Below are 21,820 nucleotides of genomic sequence, written 5' to 3' on the forward strand. Positions count from 1 at the left end.
ACTGAACCAATCATGCTTTAACTATATCCCTCCACACTTCCACCTCTCACATATTATTTGAGACAAATCTGAGAACAGCATTTCATGAAAAACAGTTCCATTTCATGAAAAACAGACCAATTAAAAAATAACCTCAATCCTGTTATCAAACCAGTGAATAATTTCTTTGTATCACATGCCAGTCAGTTTCAGACTTCTAATTATCTCTGAATGTCCCTTTTTATAATTTGAATCCACAAGTTCATTTGCCTTTTAATTCATGTCAACAATGACATGTTTAATTTCCCCCAGCAATTGTCAATTCATTTCTTTTAATCTGTAAATTCCCCTGATGTTTTTCTTTTTCCCTTTGTCAGTTATTTATTGAAGAAATACTCAGGATTTTGTTGTTGTTCAGTGGTCTTCATAGTCTATTTTATAGTATTTAATCTCTGCTGTAGTTAATTCATTACCTTTTCCTTTTCTAATATTATTTGTCTTTTTTTCCAAGTCAATCTTGCCAGATGTATGCTTACTATCTTTTACAAAGGGCCAGCTTTTGGTTTTGTTGATTCTTTTTGTAACTTTGTTTCCGTATTTCTGCTTTTTAAATTACTCTGAGATTTTTTTGCCCTTCTATTAACTTCTTGAATTGAATCTTAGCTCACTGAATTTCTTTTTCTTCTTTTTAAGGAAGCATTTATGGTCACAAATTCCCTCAAAGTACTTTTAGCTGCATCCCACAAATTTAGATATGCAGTATTTTCATTATTGAGTTTTAAATTTCAGTGTTTGATTTTCCATCCTGACTTCTTTTATGACCCATGAATTACTAAGCGTGTATCATTAAATTTCCAAACATATAGGGCTTTAAAGTTATCTTTTGGTTGCTGGTTCTTAGTTTAATCGCATTTTTGTTCAAGGATGCTCTGCATACCAAACACTGGCATATATTTCAGACTTCCTTTTTTTAGTTAGCATATGGGTGAGTCTTTATAAAGTTTCATGAGTGCTTGTAGAGAATGCGTATTCTCTTCATGTTGGGAGCAAGATACCACATCCCATTAGGCACAGTGTATTTTAAATATTCTGAGCATCAAGAATTTTTTTATGATTAAGTACTGAGAACTGAAAATCTACCCACTATAATTGTGGATTTGTCAATTTCTCCCAGCAATTGGCAATTCATATTTTGTATATTTTGATAATATATTAATACATAAAACTTAAAATTATCTTTTTTTGTGAATTAGTGACCTTCTTGATTTTATTTTAATAGCTTTATTAGCTCTCTTTTGCTATTAGTCTGGTGTTCCTTTCTTGGTTTTGTATTTTCAAAATTTCCTATTGTTATCCTAAATTAAAATATATTTGGTTTCTAACTGTAGCATTAGGTCCATTTATTATTTTTACCCAGAAATATCTTAATTTTGTGCACGTTCTTGATTGATAGTTTACTTGGATATGGAATTTCAGAATTTAGATTACCAGTTATTAATTTTTTTCTCAGCAATGTTGAAAACATTCTTTTACTGTCTTCTGGCTTCGTATTGATGATTCTGATGTTACTCTTTGTTGGCGACCTCTCTTTTCTCTCTAGTCATTTAAAAGATTTTCTTGTCTGTAATGTAACTGGCTCTCAGCCAGTGTAACTGGGTGTCCATTAAAAAAGAATATTTTTTTCCTTGCTTTGGGAATCACTGCATGTCAACACCTTTTGTCAATTTTTGGAAAGTTTTCTTAATAAACTGCCCTCCCCACCCCACAGCTACATTCTGGGTAATTTTCTCAGATCTACCTTTTAGTAACTTTACTTTTTACTAGAGGAAGTTCTTTGTAGTTATTTTAAAAGTGTATCTGGTCATTTTCCTCTCATCTTTTTAATTCTTTCTTGTAGGATATTCAAAACACTCAAGTTCTTGGGGATCTAAATTTCCTGCTGTTTGTTTTATCTGCTGTCTTACTTGTGGGCTGTGTTTTCTAATTTTGGGTTATGAGTTTATGAAGGTGTTTATGATATTTAAATTTAAGTTTATGAAGCTGTGTTTTATTTATGACAATCCTGTAGTCTCTATGGTTATTTCTGTATTTATTTTTGCCAGATACCTCAAAATGTTTTTTTGAGTCCAGTACCATTTTGTTAATTTTTGGGCTAAGAGGTTGCTAGATTGAGCATGAAATGCAAAATCACATCCTAAATTCTAATTAGGACAGGTTTCTAGGTGTAAAGTTTTAGAGGAGACCCTAGCTTCACACCCATCCGTAGACTAAGCTCAGAAAGTTAAGATTTTTGGTATCAACCTATTCTGTTGGAAGATTTTTTTTCTACTCCACCATTCATTTCATGACAATCATCTCCCTTTGAGGATTCCAGCGCTATGTGAGGGATCTCACAAAGATCACATGAACTCCAGGCTTTTTATGTCTCAGTGTGGGTATTAATACGAAGCTCCTGGTATATCTACTCTGAGTAGTCACCGGTTACTGATGTGAGCAAGGGGTATTATATTTATACCATCAGTTTTCAGTTTATTAATATGATTTATAGTTCTCTCTTCATTTCTAGTCTGTAAGAATTACTTTTTACATTTTTTTGGAGTTTATCTGTACTTTTGAAAGGATATTTGTTACATTTTACCCAATGTTTCCACATCTTTTGTAACAGGTTTTCAGGCTATCTAATCCATTCTACCACCATATCTCTATATTTGATTTTCATAATTCTTTAAAGGTTTGTTCTCTTAATGTCACTCTCCCCTTTCTTTGTACAAATACACATAAAGTATAATTTTAACTCTATTAATATTCCTAGAAGTAAATTAAAAGCAAAAAAGCAAAAGTGGTTAGCAACCAGTCTCAATTTGTCAGAGTTTTTAAAAAACACCCTTCCCTTTGGTGCTTTCCAAAAAGAAACTCTACATGATTAGCAGAGAACAAGGTGAGAACACAACTAAAACTCTAAATATTTGTGTTTTTGGTTTTGACACTGCTATGACCAACTCTGAGGCCTTTGACAAGACACTTCAACTTCTTGAGGCCTGTTTTTCCTCCTCATAAAGTTTTTTATTTATCAATGGTCATACTGATCAATACTTGCACTCTCCAATTAGGAATATGCAGATTTTTAAGATCTTAAAATTCTTAATGTATGCACAATATTCCTGAAACTTATATTTTAATTTATTTAACTATAACAATGCTGAGATCTTGGGAGGGATCCAATAATGTGACTGAAATAAAATTAATTTTTATAAAGATGTAATATCAGTTGATCTAAATAAATATCTATATGAACCAAAATAACACATTATACAAATTATATCTAATTCTGTTCTCTGAAGTAACTCAATACACAGTAATACCTTAGCTTTTGGAGTAGCTTTCACCGTCCATATGCAGTCAACTGCTTGGCCAGGTTTTGTTTTTTCTTCTTGTTCTACCTGACTAGAACGCACTATTCCATCAGCTCCTGAGAGCTCAAACTGGCAATCTAGAAAGAACAGATGAATGAAGATCAAAGGAAAATAAGATGATCAAAAATGCCATGAGGAAAAAGAGGTGATATACTAAACCTGGGATGGGATTTAAAATACCTCCTAAGTAGGTAAAATCTGGATCTGTAACAGAAAAAAAAAGAAAATCATTGGCATTGAGATATTTAAGAATTAGTTTAAAGCTTAATGTCTTAAGTTATGTCTGATGCCACATTTAATAGCAAAGCAAGAGAAAGCTCTCACTGGTACCAACTACAGATGACTGGCTATTTATGAGCATAGTCAGGTGTTCACTTACAGGGTCATTTTAAAAATGATGTTTATACTTATCCCATCATGAATAACTTATTTATGCTACCTGCAACGTATAAATTTTTGTCAGTAGTAGTAGGTAGTCCATTGACAGATAAACGAACAAAATGTGGAATATGTAAGAGTATTAGTCAGCCTTAAAAAAAAGGAATGAAATTCTGATACATGGTACATGGATGAATCTTGAAATTATACTAAGTGAAATATGCCAGATATTAAAGTACAAATATTGAATGATTCCATTTATTGAGGTGTCTAGATAGTCAAATACAAACAGATAGATACAGTGTGTGTCAGGCGTTGGGAGAGAGGGAGTGAAGAGTTAGTGTTTAATGGATTCAGAGTTTCAGCTTGGGATGAGAATAAAGTTCTGGAAATGGATAGTGGTGACAGTTACACAACATTGTAAATGTACTCAAAGCCAGTGACTTTTACAATTAAAAAGGGTTAAAGTGGAGAATTTTATGTTATGTATAGTAGCTAGCAAGCCATTTTTTCACAATGGCAGGGAGAAGAAAGATGAATTAAGTGACAGACAGGATATTCTGCCCTATGAAGCAGTCCACAGAAGACTGAGAACCAATAGCTTATATCAAATTAACTGATTTAATTAAATTGGCCAGGTATTTCATGTTTATGAAATCAATTAACTAAAGTAACTGATGTTTCAGTGTCAAAATTACAAAATCTTACATATGAATCTTACATATATAAATATATGATAAACTTGCAAATAAGATCAGACTCCTAAAAGAAACAGACATCAAAAACAGTGCTCTTAATTACCTGAATATTTTGAAAGATTAGAAAACAAAATCAGACAATTTTATATGTAAAGATTCTTTGGAAAAAATGCAGCTGTTTTTCTTCTATTAGTTTTATGTATTATGATAATTTTATATGGCTTGTGGTTAAAATATAGACAAATTATAATAAAATGCTTAGTATTTCTAGACAATAATACCCTACATTTGATTTCATAGTACTTCAGAGTTTCTACATACATTATATTTAACATTATGCTAATGACAGTAACATCAAGAAGATATGTAATATTCCATTTTATAGATGAAAAATCAGACAGAGATTATGATTTTCTTAGCTCATATAATGGCAAAGCCAGGACAGGATTCCAATTTTCTAGGCACTTTTCTTATTTTACTACATTGCTTTTATAAAGTGGGTGAGGATTCCACAATTTTACTGCTAACAGAAAAAAAAAGTCAAAATAAATAGGCAATGCATCATTAGCTAAATTGTGGCTGTGTCTAATTAAACTCATACTTATAAAATAAATTTTGTCAAGAAGTGATAATAGAGGATTAAAGATGGTGGCATGACAAGAGACAGAGGCTTCCTCCTAAAACTGGATACAGTTAGAAAATATACTTGTGCAACTAATCCTGAGAGAGCAACAGGAAAGAGGATGGGGCCAGACTGCATACACCCGGAGGAAAGAGCAGACCTCACCGAATGGGGTAACGTACCAGAGCCATGGCCCAGTGGGACCCAAGCCCTTCCCCCACCCCAGCTCACCGGCGGGAGGAAGAGAAACTGAGCAGGGAGGGAGTGGAAGGCTTGGGACTGCTGAATACCTAGCTCCGGAGATCTGCTCTGGGAGCACAAACCTACATTTCATGGTGCTTTCACGAGACTCGCATGACTACCGGGTTGGAAAATTAATACAGGCCGAGTTCCTGGGGAGACTGGGATTCCAGCCGCTTGTGGAAAGCAGGGATCCATATCCGGATGCTCTGGGACAAAAGCTCATATCTGTGTGCTCGGCCCAGTGGTTCAGGCAGTGGAGACAGGCACAGCAGCCAGGAAGCAGGGAACAGCTCTTTCCTCCCCCCAGGCACCAATACCGCTCCCCTGCGACCCCCAACATTGCTTCAGGGGCTGAGTAGCTCCAGAATAGAGGTTCTAGACACTAGACAGTGCCATATACAAATATGAAACGCCAAAGAAACCTAGTCCAGAGTAAAATTATTAATACAACTCCTGAGAAAGATTTAAATGATATGGACCTCGTGAATCTTCCTGAAAGGGAGTTCAAAATAAAAATCATCAACATGCTAATGGAGGTATGGAAAGACATCCAAGAACTCAGGAATGAATTCAGGTCAGAGATCTAATCGTTGAAGAGCATGATGGAGGGTATTAAAAGCAGGTTGGATATGGTGGAGGATATTTCTCTAGAATCTAGAGAAGAGAAAACCAAAGAAGCTGAGGCACAGAGAGAAAAATGGATATCTAAGAATGAAAGAATATTGAGAGAATTGTGTGACCAATACAAAAGGAACAATATTCGCATTATAGGGATACCAGAAGAAGAAGAGAGAGAGAAAGGGATAGAAAGTGTATTTGAGGAGGTAGTTGCTGAAAACTTCACCAGTATGGGGAAGGAGATAGTCTCTCAGGCCATGGAGATCCACAGATCTCCCAACACAAGGGACCCAAGGAATACAACACCAAGACACATAGTAATTAAAATGGGAAAGATCAAGGATAAGGACAGACTGTTAAAAGCAGCCAGAGACAGAAATACGATGACATACAAAGGAAAGCCCATCAGGCTAAATCAGACTGCTCAGCAGAAACCTTACAGGTCAGAAGGGAGTGGCATGATGTATTTAATGCCATGAAGTAGAAGGGTCTGGAACCAAGATTACTTTATCTGGCAAGATTATCATTTAAATTTGAAGGAGGGATTAAACAGTTTTCAGATAAGCAAAAGCTGAGAGAATTTACCTCCCACAACCATCTCTACAGTTTACTTTGGAGGAACTGCTATAGATGGAAGTGTTCCTAAGGTTGAAGAGCTGTCACCAGAGGTAATAAAACCACAGTAAAGAAAGTAGAACAGCTAAATTGTGAAGCAAATGCAAAATTAAATTAACTATTCCCAAAGACAATCAAGGAATAGACAGAAAGTACTGAATGATACCTAATATACATAGAATGGAGGAGGAAGAAAAAGGGGGAGAAACAGAAAAGAACCTTTAGATTGTGTTTTCACAGCATTCTAAGGGAGTTAAGTTAGACTCTTAGGTAGTAAGGAAAGTAACCTGGAACATTTGGTAACCACGAATCTAAAGCCTGCAATGGCAATAAGTACATACCTATCGATACTCACCCTAAATGTAAATGGACTGAATGCACCAATCAAAAGACATAGAGTCACTGAATGGATAAAAAAACAAGACCCATCTATATGCTGCTTACAAGAGACTCACCTCAAACCCAAAGACATACACAGACTGAAAGTCAAGGGATGGAAAAAGATATTTCATGCAAACAAGGAGAAAAAAGCAGGTGTTGCAGTACTAGTATCAGATAAAATAGACTTCAAAACAAAGAAAGTAACAAGAGATAAAGAAGGACATTACATAATGATAAAGGGCTCAGTCCAACAAGAGAATATAACCATTATAAATATATATGCACCCAACACAGGAGCACCAGCATATGTGAAACAAATACTAACAGAACTAAAGGAGGAAATAGACTGCAATGCATTCATTATAGGAGACTTCAACACACCATTCACTACAAAGGACAGATCCACCAGACAGAAAATAAGTAAGGGCACAGAGGGACTGAACAATCACACACTAGAACGGATGGACCTAATAGACATCTATAGAACTCTACACCCAAAAGCAACAGGATACACATTCTTCTCAAGTGCACATGGAACATTCTCCAGAATAGACCACATACTAGGCCACAAAAAGAGCCTCAGTAAATTCCAAAAGACTGAAATCCTACCAACCAACTTCTCAGACCACAAAGGTATAAAACGAGAAATAAATTGTACCAAGAAAGCAAAAAGGCTCACAAACATGGCTCACACATGGAGGCTTAACAACATGCTTCTAAATAGTCAATGGATCAACGACCAAATTAAAATGGAGATCCAGCAATATATGGAAATAAATGACAACAGCAGAAAGCCCCAACTTCTCTGGGATGCAACGAAAGCAGTCTTAAGAGGAAAGTATATAGCAATCCAGGCATATTTAAAGAATGAAGAACAAACCCAAATGAATAGTCTAATGTCACAGTTATCAAAATTGGAAAAAAAAGAACAAATGAGGCTGAAAGTCAGCAGAAGGAGGGACATTATAAAGATGAGAGAAGAAACAAATAAAATTGAGAAGAATAAAACAATAGAAAAAATCAATGAAATCAAGAGCTGGTTCTTTGAGAAAATAAACAAATAGATAAGCCTCTAGCCAGACTTATTAAGAGAAAAAGAATCAACACACATCAACAGAATCAGAAATGAGAAAGGAAACATCATGACGGACCCCACAGAAATACAAAGAATTACAAGAATACTATGAAAACCTATAGGCTAAGAAGCTGGAAAACCTAGAAGAAATGGACAACTTCCTAGAAAAATACAACCTTCCAAGACTGACCAAGGAAGAAAAAGAAAATCTAAACAAACCAATTACCAGCCAAGAAACTGAAGCAAGAAAACTACCCAGGAACGAAACCCCTGGGCCAGACAGATTTATCTCAGAATTTTATCAGACATACAGAGAAGATATAATACCCATTCTCCTTAAAGTTTTCAAAAAAATAGAAGAGGAGGGAGTAATCCCAAACTCATTCTATGAAGCCACCATCACCCTAATACCAAAACCAGGCAAAGACACCACCAAAAAAGAAAATTACAGAACAATATCCCTGATGAACATAGATGCAAAAATACTCAACAAAATATAAGCAAACTGAATTCAAAAATACATCAAAAGGATCATACACCATGACCAAATGGGATTCATCCCAGGGATGCAAGGATGGTACAACATTCGAAAATCCATCAACATCATCCACCACATCAACAAAAAGAAGGACAAAAACCACATGATCATCTCCATAGATGCTGAAAAAGCATTCGACAAAATTCAACATCCATTCATGATAAAAACTCTCAACAAAATGGGTATACAGGGCAAGTACCTCAACATAACAAAGGCCATATATGATAAACCCACAACCAATATTATACTGAACAGCGAGAAGCTGAAAGCAGTTCCTCTGAGATCTCAATTACTTGAAGATAGGGATGCCCACTCTCCCCACTGTTACTCAACATAGTACTGGAGGTCCTAGCCATGGCAATTAGACAAAACAAAGAAATATAAGGAATCCAAATTGGTAAAGAAGAAGTTAAACTGTCACTATTTGCAGATGACATGATATTGTACATAAAAAACCCTGAGGACTCCACTCCAAAACTACTAGAACTGATATCGGAACACAGTAAAGTTGCAGGATACAAAATTGACACACAGAAATCTGTGACTTTCCTATACACTAACAATGAACTAATAGAAAGAGAAATCCGGAAAACAGTTCCATTCACAATGGCATCAAAAAGAATAAAATACCTAGGAATAAACCTAACCAAGAAAGTGGAAGACCTATACCCTGAAAACTATAAGACACTCTTAAGAGAAATTAAAGAGGACACTAACAAATGGAAACTCATCCCATGCTCTTGGCTAGGAAGAATTAATATTGTCAAAATGGCCATCCTGCCCAAAGCAATATACAGATTTGATGCAATCCCTGTCAAATTACCAACAGCATTCTCCAACAAACTGGAACAAATAGTTCAAAAATTCATATGGAAACACCAAAGACCCCGAATAGCCAAAGCAATCCTAAGAAGGAAGAATGAAGTGGGGGGGATCTCACTCCCCAACTTCAAGCTCTACTACAAAGCCACAGTAATCAAGACAGTTTGGTCCTGGCACAAGAACAGAGCCACAGACCAGTGGAACAGAATAGAGACTCCAAACATTACACCAAACATATATGGTCAATTAATACATGATAAAGGAGCCGTGGACATACAGTCGGAAAATGACAGTCTCTTCTACAGATAGTGCTGGCAAAACTGGACAGCTACATGTAAGAGAATGAAACTGGATCTAACCCCATACACAAAAGTAAATTTGAAATGGATCAAAGACCTGAATGTAAGTCATGAAACCATAAAACTCTTAGAAAAAACATAGGCAAAAATCTCTTGGATATAAACATGAGCAACTTCTTCATGAACGTATCTACCTGGGCAAGGGAAACAAAAGCGAAAATGAACAAGTGGGACTATATCAAGCTGAAGAGCTTCTGTACAGCAAAGGACACCATCCATAGAACAAAACGGTACCCTATAGTATGGGAGAATATATTCATAAATGACAGATCTGCTAAAGGGTTGACATCCAAAATATATAAAGAGCTCACGCACCTTAACAAACATAAAAAGCAAATAATCCAATTAAAAAATGGGCAGAGGAGCTGAACAGACAGTTCTCCAAAGAAGAAATTCAGATGGCCAACAGACACTTGAAAAGATGCTCCACATCGCTAGTCATAAGAGAAATGCAAATTAAAATCACAATGAGATATCACCTCACACCAGTAAGGATTGCCACCATCCAAAAGACAAACAACAAATGTTGTCGAGTTTGTGGAGAAAGGGGAACCCTCCTACACTGCTGGTGGGAATGTAAATTAGTTCAACCATTGTGGAAAGCAGAATGGAAGTTCATCAAAAAACTAAAAATAGAAAGACCATTTGACCCAGGAATTCCACTCCTAAGAATCTACCCTAAGAATGCAGGATCCCAGATTTAAAAAGACGTATCACCCCTATGTTTATCGCAGCACTATTTAAAATAGTCAAGAAATGGAAGCAACCTAACTGTCCATCAGTAGATGAACGGATAAAGAGGATGTGGTACATACACACAATGGAATATTATTCAGCCATAAGAAGAAAACAAATCCTACCATTCGCAACAACATGGATGGAGCTAGAGGGTATTATGCTCAGTGAAATAAGCCAGGCAGAGAAAGACAAGTACCAAATGATTTCACTCATCTGTGGAGTATAAGAACAAAGAAAAACTGAAGGAACAAAACAGCAGCAGACTCACAGAACCCAAGAATGGACTAACAGTTACCAAAGGGAAAGGGACAGGGGAGGATGGGTGGGAAGTGAGGGGTAAGGGCGGGGAAAAAGAAAGGGGGCCTTATGATTAGCATGTATAATGTGTGGGTGGGCATAGGGAGGGGTGTGCAACACAGAGAAGACAAGTAGTGATTCTACAGCATCTTACTATGCTGATGGACAGTGACTGTAATGGGGTTTGTGGGGGGACTTGGTGAAGGGGGAAGTCTAGCAAACATAATGTTCTCCATGTAATTGTAGATTAATGATAACAAAATGAATAAAAAAACCAATAATAATAAATAAATTTTGTATAAGGATTGTTATATCTGGATGAGGCCTAATAACAAGGATGATAAATTAATATCTTTTAAATGATATTCCCCAAGCTACTGGTGGTATCTGTTGAGGCAGAAGTTTTTAATGGATTGTTCCTTCGTGGAAGTAACTGGGATAATTCTGTAATTTTAATGCAATAATACAATATCCTAGAATTCTTGCCTGTATATTAAGCAATTCTGATTCATTTGCCAGAGGTTCCTATGACTTTTTATTCCAATGCTGATTAAGATTTAAATTTCTCTTTGACATTTCTTGCAAAAGAGCTGAGTGTCTTTGCCCCTTTTAGCAAAGTTGGGTTTAGTTTATTAAATTAAAAAAGAAAAGTCTCTGAAATATATGCTAAAATAAGCTAAAAATTTTCCTGCCACTTTTTTCAGTAAGTAATTTGATAACCTGAAGTATCTGGAATTAAAAACAATTGAAAGAAGAATTAAACACCCAGTTACATACAGTAATCTGTGCCCTGAAATAGGTTTTGCAGGCTTATTAAAGATCCTGAGACATTTTAAACTAATGTTTTTTTCATTCTGGCAATTTGGTAAATACAAAAGTCCTATCTGAACTTTCAAATTAAGTTTTTTAAAGAAACCTGTTTGTAATTTTTAAAAATTTATCTTTATTGTAGTATATAACATGTAATATAATATGTCCTTTTAAACATTTCTAAGTATCCAATTCAGTGGCATTAAGTACATTCACAATGTTGTGCAACCATCACAGCTAACCATTTAAGCAAAAATTAAAAAGACAAAAAGTTTAATATGACACAAAAACCGCAATCTTTGGTATTTACCCAAATGAGTTAAAAACTTGTACACACAAAAACCTGCATATGGATGTTTATGTCAGGTTTATTTGTAATTGCTAAAACTTGGGAGCCACCAAGATATCCTTCAATAAAATGGTTGAGCAAGCTGTTGTACATCTAGACAATAAAATATTCAGCACTAAAAAGAAATGAGCTGTCAAGCCATGAAAACACATGGAGGATCCTGAGTCCATATTACTAAGTGTAAGCCAATCTAAAAAGTCTACATATGGTAATTCCAATTATATGACATTCTGGAAAAGGCAAAACTACAGAGACAGTATAAGATCAGTAGTTACCAGGCATTGGGGGAGAAGGTATGATTTGGTGGAGCACAGAGATTTTTAGGGCAGTGGAAATCCTCGGTATGATACTCTAGTAGTGGATACATGTCATTAAACTTTGTCCAAACACAGAACGTACACCACCAAGAGTAAATCCTAATGTAAACTATGGACTTATGGTGACAATGATGTATCACTGCAGGTTCATCAATTGTAACAAATGTTCCTATGGTGCACAATGATGATTTTGGAGGAGGCTCTGTGTGGGGTGGGTAGGATATATATGGTGACTGTCTGTATTTTCTGCTCAGTGAGGCTGTGAACCCAAAACTGTTCTAAGAAATCAAGTCTACTAGATACATTTTACTTGAAAATGTTATATGTTTGGCATTGAGAACATAAATAGTGACACAACACTTAATAATTTCCATGTTTACCAAAGGAAAAAAATGTTTGTTATTCAGGCAAAAGGCAGGTATGTTATGTACATTAAGTAAAATACACAGACACAGGAAAACATCTGAAGGGATAGACACCAAAGAGTCAACACTAATTTTTTATATATAGGATTTTATGTAAGATTATGGCTATGTTAAAAATTTTTTTAAATTAACAAATCTCTTACACGAAAACATAAATAAAAGCAAAAAGATCATATAGTTGTTACACTCAGTTACTTTTTCATCTTGTTAGTCTGCAAGCTCTTTGAAGACAGGAGCAATAACTTGCATATCTTTATGTTTCTGCATTAGGGACATGCATATTTTTACCCTGGATAGGACTTCACAGTTCCCCAGTGTTCTCACATACAATGGAGAGGGAAGATGGGCAGAGTGTGCTAAATGGAGACCAGCCCCTCCTGAATATATGTCCATATCCTAATCCTCAGAACCTGTCAATATTACTTTATATGGTAAAAACAAACAAACAAACAAACAAACCAGTGCGTTTATTTAGTCAGCAAAAATGTATCTAGTAGATTTTGAGATAAGAGGTTGTGAGGATGGAGGCAGAGACTGGAGTGATGGGGCCGCAAGCCCAGGAATGCTGAGGCAGCCACCAGGAGCTGGAAGAGGCTAGGAATGGATTCTCCCCTGGAGCATCAGAGGGCAGGGGGCCTGCTGGATTTTGGACATCTGTCCTTCAGAACTCTGAGAAAATACATTTCTGTTGTTTTCACCTGCCACATTTGTGGTGATTAGTTATGATAGCCTCAGGCAAGTTGAATGGAAACTAATGGAAATAGGAATTTCCATTTGCCAATAGCAACTCTCAGGCACAACTCTGTGCTTAATAGTATTACAGTTAATAGGTTGCAGAGAAAGGATCCAAACCCAGATCTTTCACCTCAAAGGGCAGAGCAGTATTCTTTCTATTGCTCAATATTTTTTAGAGACTGTTATTCAAATAAGTGGTTAATCCAATCATTCCAATGGAAAAACCTGCCAAAATAATTTTGGGTAGGATTATGAAAATAATTTGATTTTTAAAAACGTTTATTTTGATGCTTTTGGCCTTTATATACACTATAAAACATAAATCTAAGAAAAAAATGTGATGCCATCTATGATATGCTTCAAAATTCAAGTGACTCAGCTCTACTTCCAATTTTTGTTTTTATTTATTCATGGACTGATTTCCCCTTGACCTTGCTAATTTATTTAAAACCCTGACTTGATTAACTTGACTAAATTTTATCTTTTCTAGACTTAATATTCTAAAACTAAAGATAACTTCATTACCTGGAATAAAAGAATATTTTGCTCGAAACCCCAGTCCTTCAAGTTCTTCATCAGAACTAAACTTAATCCACATGAATCTCCCTGTTGATCTAATTAATGGAGGGTTCTTCACACCACAGTAACGGTTTATAAGTGGAGAGAAGCCAAATGGCCCATCTCGAACTTCCAAGTGATCAAACCGACATTCAAATGATGGTTCTATATAATAATGATCATCAAAGGTCAACTCTATTCTTTGACGTGGAGCAGCTAGAAAATAAGAGCAAGCAAATTAGGGCAACATGAACAAGAAAAAAGTATAAAAAACCCAACACAAGGAAAAAGGGAAAACAACTGCTGTTACTGCTTCACTGAAGAAGATCATAAGGAGAATTGGTATATATAAAATTTATCATGTTGTATTTTATATTAATAACAATAATGCCCCTCTGTAGAACTATAGTAATCTTTCCCTTTGGCATATGCAATTAATTAAATTAGTTAAATGTACTTAATTGATTAAAATTGGAGTTGTAAGTTAATACCTAGCTCACAATATACAATGTACCAATGGAAAAATAGAAGAAATGACAGGAACTTATGTAACCATGGACACAAATTTGCATAAAGCCTAATAAGAGATGCCAGCCAGTAAGTTCAAGTATCTTATTAGAGAAGTTTCATGTAAATACTGATGCATTTAGTTGAATATATTTTAGGAGACTTAAAATTCCTATAAAATTTCAAATGTTATTTTGTTAATGTGTTCAGTATTCAGAAATATTCATAATTACTAGAGTTTAACACAAATATATTAAGAATTTTGTTCAAATTGGTTTTTTAACAATGTATTTAGTTTTACAATAAAGTAGAAATTCATCCAATCAAAGGCAAAAATTGGTCAAGTACCTTCCAAAATGTAGATACACTCCTTATTTGGTGGGTATGAGTCAGGATAATTTGGTGATGCAAAATGACCTCCATTACTGGTTCGAACCCAAATTCCACACTGGGTTGCAGGAATGTGCTTGATTCCAATATTTTGTCCATCTCAGGGAAAAACAGCATTTAAAACATTAATTCCACCAAAAGAGAATAGCATTCTTCTCTCTTCCCCACAAATTCCCCAAACAGTTGCCCACTCTATGTTATACATATACTGCATTTGGCTTTGTAAGAACCACTGTCAAATTTGGCAAAACAAACTGATTACTGCAGAAGTGAAAGGAAGGAAAGACTGTGTACTGTGCCTGCCAGGAGAGGTGCTGCTGGAAGACAGGTGTGCCTGGTGCAAGAGTGGGGAAATAAAATGGCAAGATTTTACAATGGCAGAACCGTGTGAGAGAATCTGATAAATCACTAAAATGCTATAAAATTCAGTTCTAATATAAAAATAAAAGGATCCCAGGAGTTTATCTCTTGTATGATTCCTCTATATGTAGTTTAACACAAAAGTCAAATAGATTCAAAGATTACAAAGGGATTTTAATTAAAGATTATGGATTGAATATGTGCATTTAGCACTCTGCCCTCCTCAAACGCCACCTAAAGAACCATAACAGACTTTTTTAAAGGGCATAAACCCATAAGCACAAAGAGGTAGATGCAGTAACAACTAGCAGTACTAGGCATCTCTGGAAGTGGGAGAGGGGATAAGGATGGAGGGGTAGAATCAAGCTTTTTAAAAACATGAGGATTGGTTAAAAGTCTATTTAGAACAATTTGATTTCCAATACTTTTCCCTACTCCATAAATCTAGGTAGCTGCTGCTCCTCCACCACACCAGAAAGTGAGATTATTTCTTTGGAGAAGGTAGAACAGGGTAATTGGACTAGGGGACACCAGACATGGCTGAAGATGGAAATATCAATCTGAAAACATGGAGATTAGGTGAATGTGAACATACTGAACACCCCTAGTGTCTTCCCCACTCAATGCCCAGAGCCTCTTGGCCAGAGGGGAGCCTCTAAGCAGGAGATGGAAAGCTTCTACTCTGAGGAATCTAATCAGCCCAAAGAAAAAGACATGATCACCTAGACTCAGGGTTCCCCAATGTTGGGTCACTCAGAAGTGAACGTCGCAGGGAATGAGCCCTGTCTGCACTTACAGAGGGCTAGCGGTTAAATTTCAGTGCTCCTCTCATTAATAAGGACAGACATTCAAGGATCACCAAGCACAAGGAGAGCCCCTAATATGAACAACATATAAAACACAAGCAAAAGCAACTCTGAGGAAACAAAGATTATATACAAAATATTGTTTAAAAAAAAATCACAAAACAAAATTATTTAATCACTTCAGGGAAAAAGAATATATCCATAAAACAAGAACAGGATACTTTAAAAAAAGAATACTCAGAAAACAAAAGAAAGCTTCTAGAATAGAAGAAATGAAAAAAATTAGTAGAAAGTTTATAGTAGAGGTCTGCAACTATGGCCCTGGGCCAAATCTGGCTGGCTGCCTGTTATTGTAAATACAGTTTTACTGGAATATATCCATGCCCAATCGTGCATACTGCTTCCATTGCTGTTTTGACACATGATAACAGTGGTGAAGAGTTGCTCCTGAGACTGTAAGGCTAGCAAAGCCTTAAATATTCACTATCCAGCCTTTTACAGAAAGAGTTTTCCAACTTCTGGCTTAGAAGATAAAGTTGAAGTAATCTCAAGAGAGAGTATTGAGAAGAAAACAGAGTAAAAAGACAGATGGAAAACAGAACATATTAAACACACACACACACACCCATGGACAATAATAGGAACTCCTGAAAGAACAGAGAAAATGCAGAAAAGGAAATTAAAAATTAAACAAAAGAAAAAGGAAAGGAAAAATTCCTAAACTGAAAGATGAAATTTTCATACTGAAAACCTCAATGAGTGACTTAATGTAAACCCTGAGTAGCCAGAATTTTGATATAACTATACTGAAACAGGTGGTACAGATGTAAAGGAAAAAAAACACCTGTATATAACTGGCGGTGGAAAGCAGGTATCTGAAAGAGGTAACTTCTCCTCTTCCATGGTGGGAAATCATTACCGAATATCTAAAACTAAAATAATTAAGAAGTAACAGTATAGCATGTTATTTAGAAATACGCAGGGGAATATTAAAAGAATCAGCTAAAGAGTGGTTATCCTCATAGAGCAGAAGTGGGGTAGGGCAGGATGAGGGACTGATTTTTCCTAATTAATTTCTTAGAATGCTTTGATTTTTGTCATGTGTATGTATAACTTTGATGAAAATAAAAAAATCAGGGTGTACAGGAAATGTATGAAACTGACATGAAAATCTGGTTCAAAAATCACACTGGCTTATCTTCTTTCATAAACAAGAATGATCAGAAACAGGTTTATAGTATTCTGAATAAAATATTGATGGAAAGAGATTTTTATTTTTGCTTAGTGATAAAGCACGAATCTCATTTAATTTTTGGACATAATCCATAGTGTGCTAGGAGCTACTAGTCATGTCAATTTTTAAAATTTATCAGGGCAAGACTTTTTTTTTTTTGAGAGGGCATCTCTCATATTTATTGGTCATATGGTTGTTAACAACAATAAAATTCTGTATAGGGGACTCAATGCACAATCATTAATCAACCCCAAGCCTAATTCTCAACAGTCTCCAATCTTCTGAAGTATAACGAACAAGTTTTTACATGGTGAACAAGTTCTTACATAGTGAGTAATTTCTTACATGGTGAACAGTGCATCACAGAAACTTTCAGTTTTGATCACGTATCATGAACTATAAACAATCAGGTCAATTATGATTATTCGTTTGATTTTTATACTTGATTTATATGTGAATCCCACATTTCTCCCTTATGATGATGATGATTATTATTTTTAATAAAATGCTGAAGTGGTAGGTAGAAAACATAGTTTAGTGCTGTAAGAGGGCAAATGTAGATGATCAGGTGTGTGCCTGTAGACTATGTGTTAATCCAAGCTAGACAAGGGCAACAAAACATCCACGGATGCAGAAGATTTCTCTCAAAACAGGGGGGGTGAGGTTCTAAGCCTCACCTCTGTTGATCCCCAATTTCTCACCTGATGGCCCCCCTGCGACTGTGCCTGTCTTAGGTTGTTCCTCCCTTGAGGAATCTTACCCGTCTCTGGCTAACCAGTCATCTTCCGGGGTCAGGGCAAGACTTTATGTCAACAATTTACTCTAGTTAACTGCAGCTGAATCCAGTTACATTGAGGCGGATAGGATGACAGGAAGCCATGGGTCACTGGAACACCCCTGAGGGCTTATGAATATAGTACTCAAAAGTTGGAATCCTTTCAAATAAGCCATCCCACTGTCCTGAACATGCAGTATGTTATCACTGTAAATACTTTACCTTGGGTCTTTTGGGCCACAGCAATCCCTTCCACTACAAGTATTGTTATTAACAACACTAGAGAAATAACAGAGAAGAGATGTTAATAAAACACATCTCTATTATATGGCACTAAATTTATAAAGAATATCAGATGACAGAAAAAGATTAAGTAAAACCACTCTCAAGTGATTTTTAAGAGTTATATACTATCAGAATAACTAACATTTACTCTCAAGATTTTTAAGTGTTAAATGTTATGTTCTGTTGTACAATTTGACCCTTAAGACAAACCAAGAAAAGCGTAATTGATAATGTACTCATTATATAAGCACTAATGGTACATGGCATTTGAAGCATTTTTCAATTTATGATGAATTAAAAAACAACACTCTTTTTTGCAACAAACTTTGATGACCCCAATTATCTTAAACTTACTGTACTCAATCTCAAACATTTACATGCATTATGGTTAGCTCTGCAATGTTATATGCCAGTAAAAGTTCAATTAGATTATCTGACTTGCCAGAACATTCATAATAAAGACAGAAGTAAGGGGGCAGCAGCATCCTAGAAATCAATTCAAGGCATTTTATAGTTGTGCAGTACTGTGCTGTGTCCTGTTAAAAAAGCTAGCATATTACAAAATGAAGCTTTTTCTTCAAGTTGAACATTTCTGAGACCAAATCAACATAGCAAATTGTTTTGTGTATGTAATGTGTTTTGAAGATTCTTTTAAACATTTTGTTTATGAATGGTGCACTGATACCCTTCACTCTCCCTTTCAATGGAAATCACACTACCAGCCTGCTCCAAACTCCTCTGTAAACTGGAGTTTTTATTCTTCATTCAGCCAACGAGCACTTTCAGAGAACCTACTGGATAGCAGGCACTGAGGATACACAGATGTGGAGGGAGAAATATAACAAAATAGTTAAGAGTTAAGCAAAGTATGTTAGGAGTTAGGTGAATCTAGGCTGGGGTTAAAGTTTTGCTGTGTACCAGCTGTGACACCTTTTCAGCTCTGTTAACTGTAAAATGGGGCTGTTGTCCTAAGAGTACCAATCTCATAAGGTTGTGTGAAGATTAAATGAGGTGATGCACATAGCACTTCTTAAGTGTTAGTCTTTCTTCTATATAAATGATAGTTATTAGGACAAACTACCATACTTAGGGAGCCAATCTATTGTCAAAAGTAATCTATGATATAAGGTGAAGATGAGTTTAACAGCGGTTATACAGACACCATATGGAAATGGAGAAGGGAACCATTCATTCTGCTGGGATTAAGAGGAATGGAGTGAAGAAAACTTGAGAAAAAGGTGTGTTCTACTTGGGACTTCAGTGCAGGAGAGGAAGGAAAAAACAGCTTAAACAAAAACATGGAGGCATGAGCACTTATCCACAGGAGGTATTAGTGAAGACTGAGTAACACAGTACAGTCAGCATGAGGAGGGGGGCTGCGGTGTATCGGGTCAGAAAGAGCTGGATGAAACCTGATTGCCAAAGGTGCTGAGAGCCATGCTAAAGAGTTTGGACTTTTGACTGTAGAGAAGCCACAGTGCGTTTTTGAAGTAGTAAGTGCCATTATCACATCTTTTTCAGATCAATGATCCTGATGGCTGTGAGGTAAAGAGCAGAGGGAAGGTCATTTAGGAAGCAAAGATGAGAAGGTCTTAAGAGCAGTGGTAGTGGAAATAGAAACGAGGAGAGATTTATAACATGATTCAGATACAGAGTCAACTAAAATTGGTGACTTATAGGATGCTCGTGGTGAGGGAGATGGAGGCATGGAAGAAGTTGTTAGGTGACTGGTGGATGGTCATAACCATTGCTCACTCAATAGCATGCAGTATGTACTACCCGAAGTCACCAATGAGATAGTTCTTGCCATTCGGTTGTTTACATTTTAGAATCTAATCATCTGACCCCTTCATCTTTAGTTTCTTGTGTCCTTGCTGACCTTTGTCTCCTCTATCTTTTCTTAATAATATTTTCTTAACTCCCCTTCCCTTTGTTAGTAGTGTTGAAGATGTTATGTAGGAAGAATCCTTCCTTAAAACTCTTCACATCTTTGCAACAGTTCAGAGTTAGAGGAATGGAGTCTTGAAATGTATTTTTTAAAAACAAAAGATTTATGGTGAAAAAAGAAAACCTTGTGTAATAGTGGATATCTGGCAGTTGAGCAAATAACATTCATTTGTATCAATTTATTTTGTTAGAGGACACTATTTCTCAAGGCATACCATTCAGATGATATATAACTAGTCAAAATTTTGTGCTCAGTATACCTTTCCTCCTGAATCACAGGTGCAACCATTTACCAGTTTTCACACTTAAAACTCACAGTTGATAAGCAAGTAATACAAAGTCAGGCAGAGAAGACAAATAAATCAACAAACTGAAACCAGGAGAGCAACAGTAAAACAATGGCAAAAAGATGATTGTGCCAGGAAAATTATATAATGACCAATACAAATTTGGCTGTGTAAAATACCTGATTTATGACATTTTCACAGACACAACTAAGGTAGAAAAACTGTATTAAAAATAAAATTACAAGACCAAATAAACCTATTATTCTTTTCTATTTTTTAAGAGGGCTACTCACAATTTTCTTTTTTGCCATAGTTAAAAATAGTTAACTATAGTTGTTCATAGTTTAACAATAGTTGTTAAAAAATAGTTTAAAAAACTGTTCACAACTCAATCAACCAAAGGAGCTGTGTCACTGAACATAAAAATGATGTATAAAGAATAGGGCAAATCTGCACAACAATTAGGACAGAAATATTTAGTGATGCAGTTGTTGGTGACAGAGTTGTGACTATTAATCATAATGAACATAGTTTCCTCTGAGTTATGTACTAGGATCTTTATAAATCCTTGTAATCAGGCTGAGATATTAAAACAACTTCCATTAATGTCAAACATTGGAATCATTTAGAAAATGCAACAGTGCTGGGGTGTTCTGTTCTGTCTTTAGTCCCAAGCTATGTGTCACCTGTCCTTTCTTCTTCTCACCAAAAGGTAGTAATTTCTCAAATCCAGAAATACCTCACACTTTGAATTCAAAGACAGTGTACCAGAAAGGCACTAAATCTTTAAGGCAGAAATCCACACCAGAATAAAATTCTCAACTCCAGAGCCATATGATTTGGTTAAGCCGGGTACTGCTTATTATTTGATGCTTGAAAAATAATAGTGCCCATCATTTATGCCTACCTCTGCTTGTGGGGTTTAGCCTAGACCTTGCAGTAACCTGTGCACAGATCTGATTTAAAAATGAAGACTTCAATGATAAAGATAGGTGATTCAAAACAAATCCTCAGAGCTACTCCTTCTATTTTACCCCCTTCAGCCCTGAATCACTGTCATGTTAACGCTACACAGCATCTTGTCCCAGGCCTTCTAAATTAAAGGCCCTACTTTCCAATGTGAAGATCGAGGTCAGGCTTATTCTTTCCATTGTTACTTCAGAGTGGCAACTCTGGACAATACAGTAAGTGCTGGAAAGGAGACAAAACTATTATTTATAGATGTTTTTTAAAAGCCAGAAGTCAAAGAATTACTTGGA

At 35.8% G+C, this 21,820-nt stretch overlaps 1 protein-coding gene across 2 annotated transcripts in view; it reads right to left on the reverse strand.

The window, feature by feature from the left end:
- NETO2 (neuropilin and tolloid like 2) overlaps nt 1-21,820 on the reverse strand; it is a 77,693-nt gene that overhangs the window by 48,620 nt on the left and 7,253 nt on the right. Inside the window, exons 2-6 of one of the 2 annotated variants that reach the window (XM_036996520.2) lie at nt 18,265-18,321; nt 14,826-14,966; nt 13,938-14,186; nt 3,573-3,596; nt 3,342-3,469 (exon numbers count right to left, since the gene is read on the reverse strand). In XM_036996520.2, the coding sequence (XP_036852415.1) occupies nt 3,342-3,469; nt 3,573-3,596; nt 13,938-14,186; nt 14,826-14,966; nt 18,265-18,321 (599 nt within the window). Of the gene's footprint in view, nt 1-3,341; nt 3,470-3,551; nt 3,597-13,937; nt 14,187-14,825; nt 14,967-18,264; nt 18,322-21,820 lie in introns of both variants that reach the window. The other variant, XM_036996519.2, reaches the window with a different exon arrangement.

The sequence above is a fragment of the Manis javanica genome, chromosome 17, assembly GCF_040802235.1.
Source record: "Manis javanica isolate MJ-LG chromosome 17, MJ_LKY, whole genome shotgun sequence".
Lineage (NCBI taxonomy): Eukaryota > Metazoa > Chordata > Mammalia > Pholidota > Manidae > Manis > Manis javanica.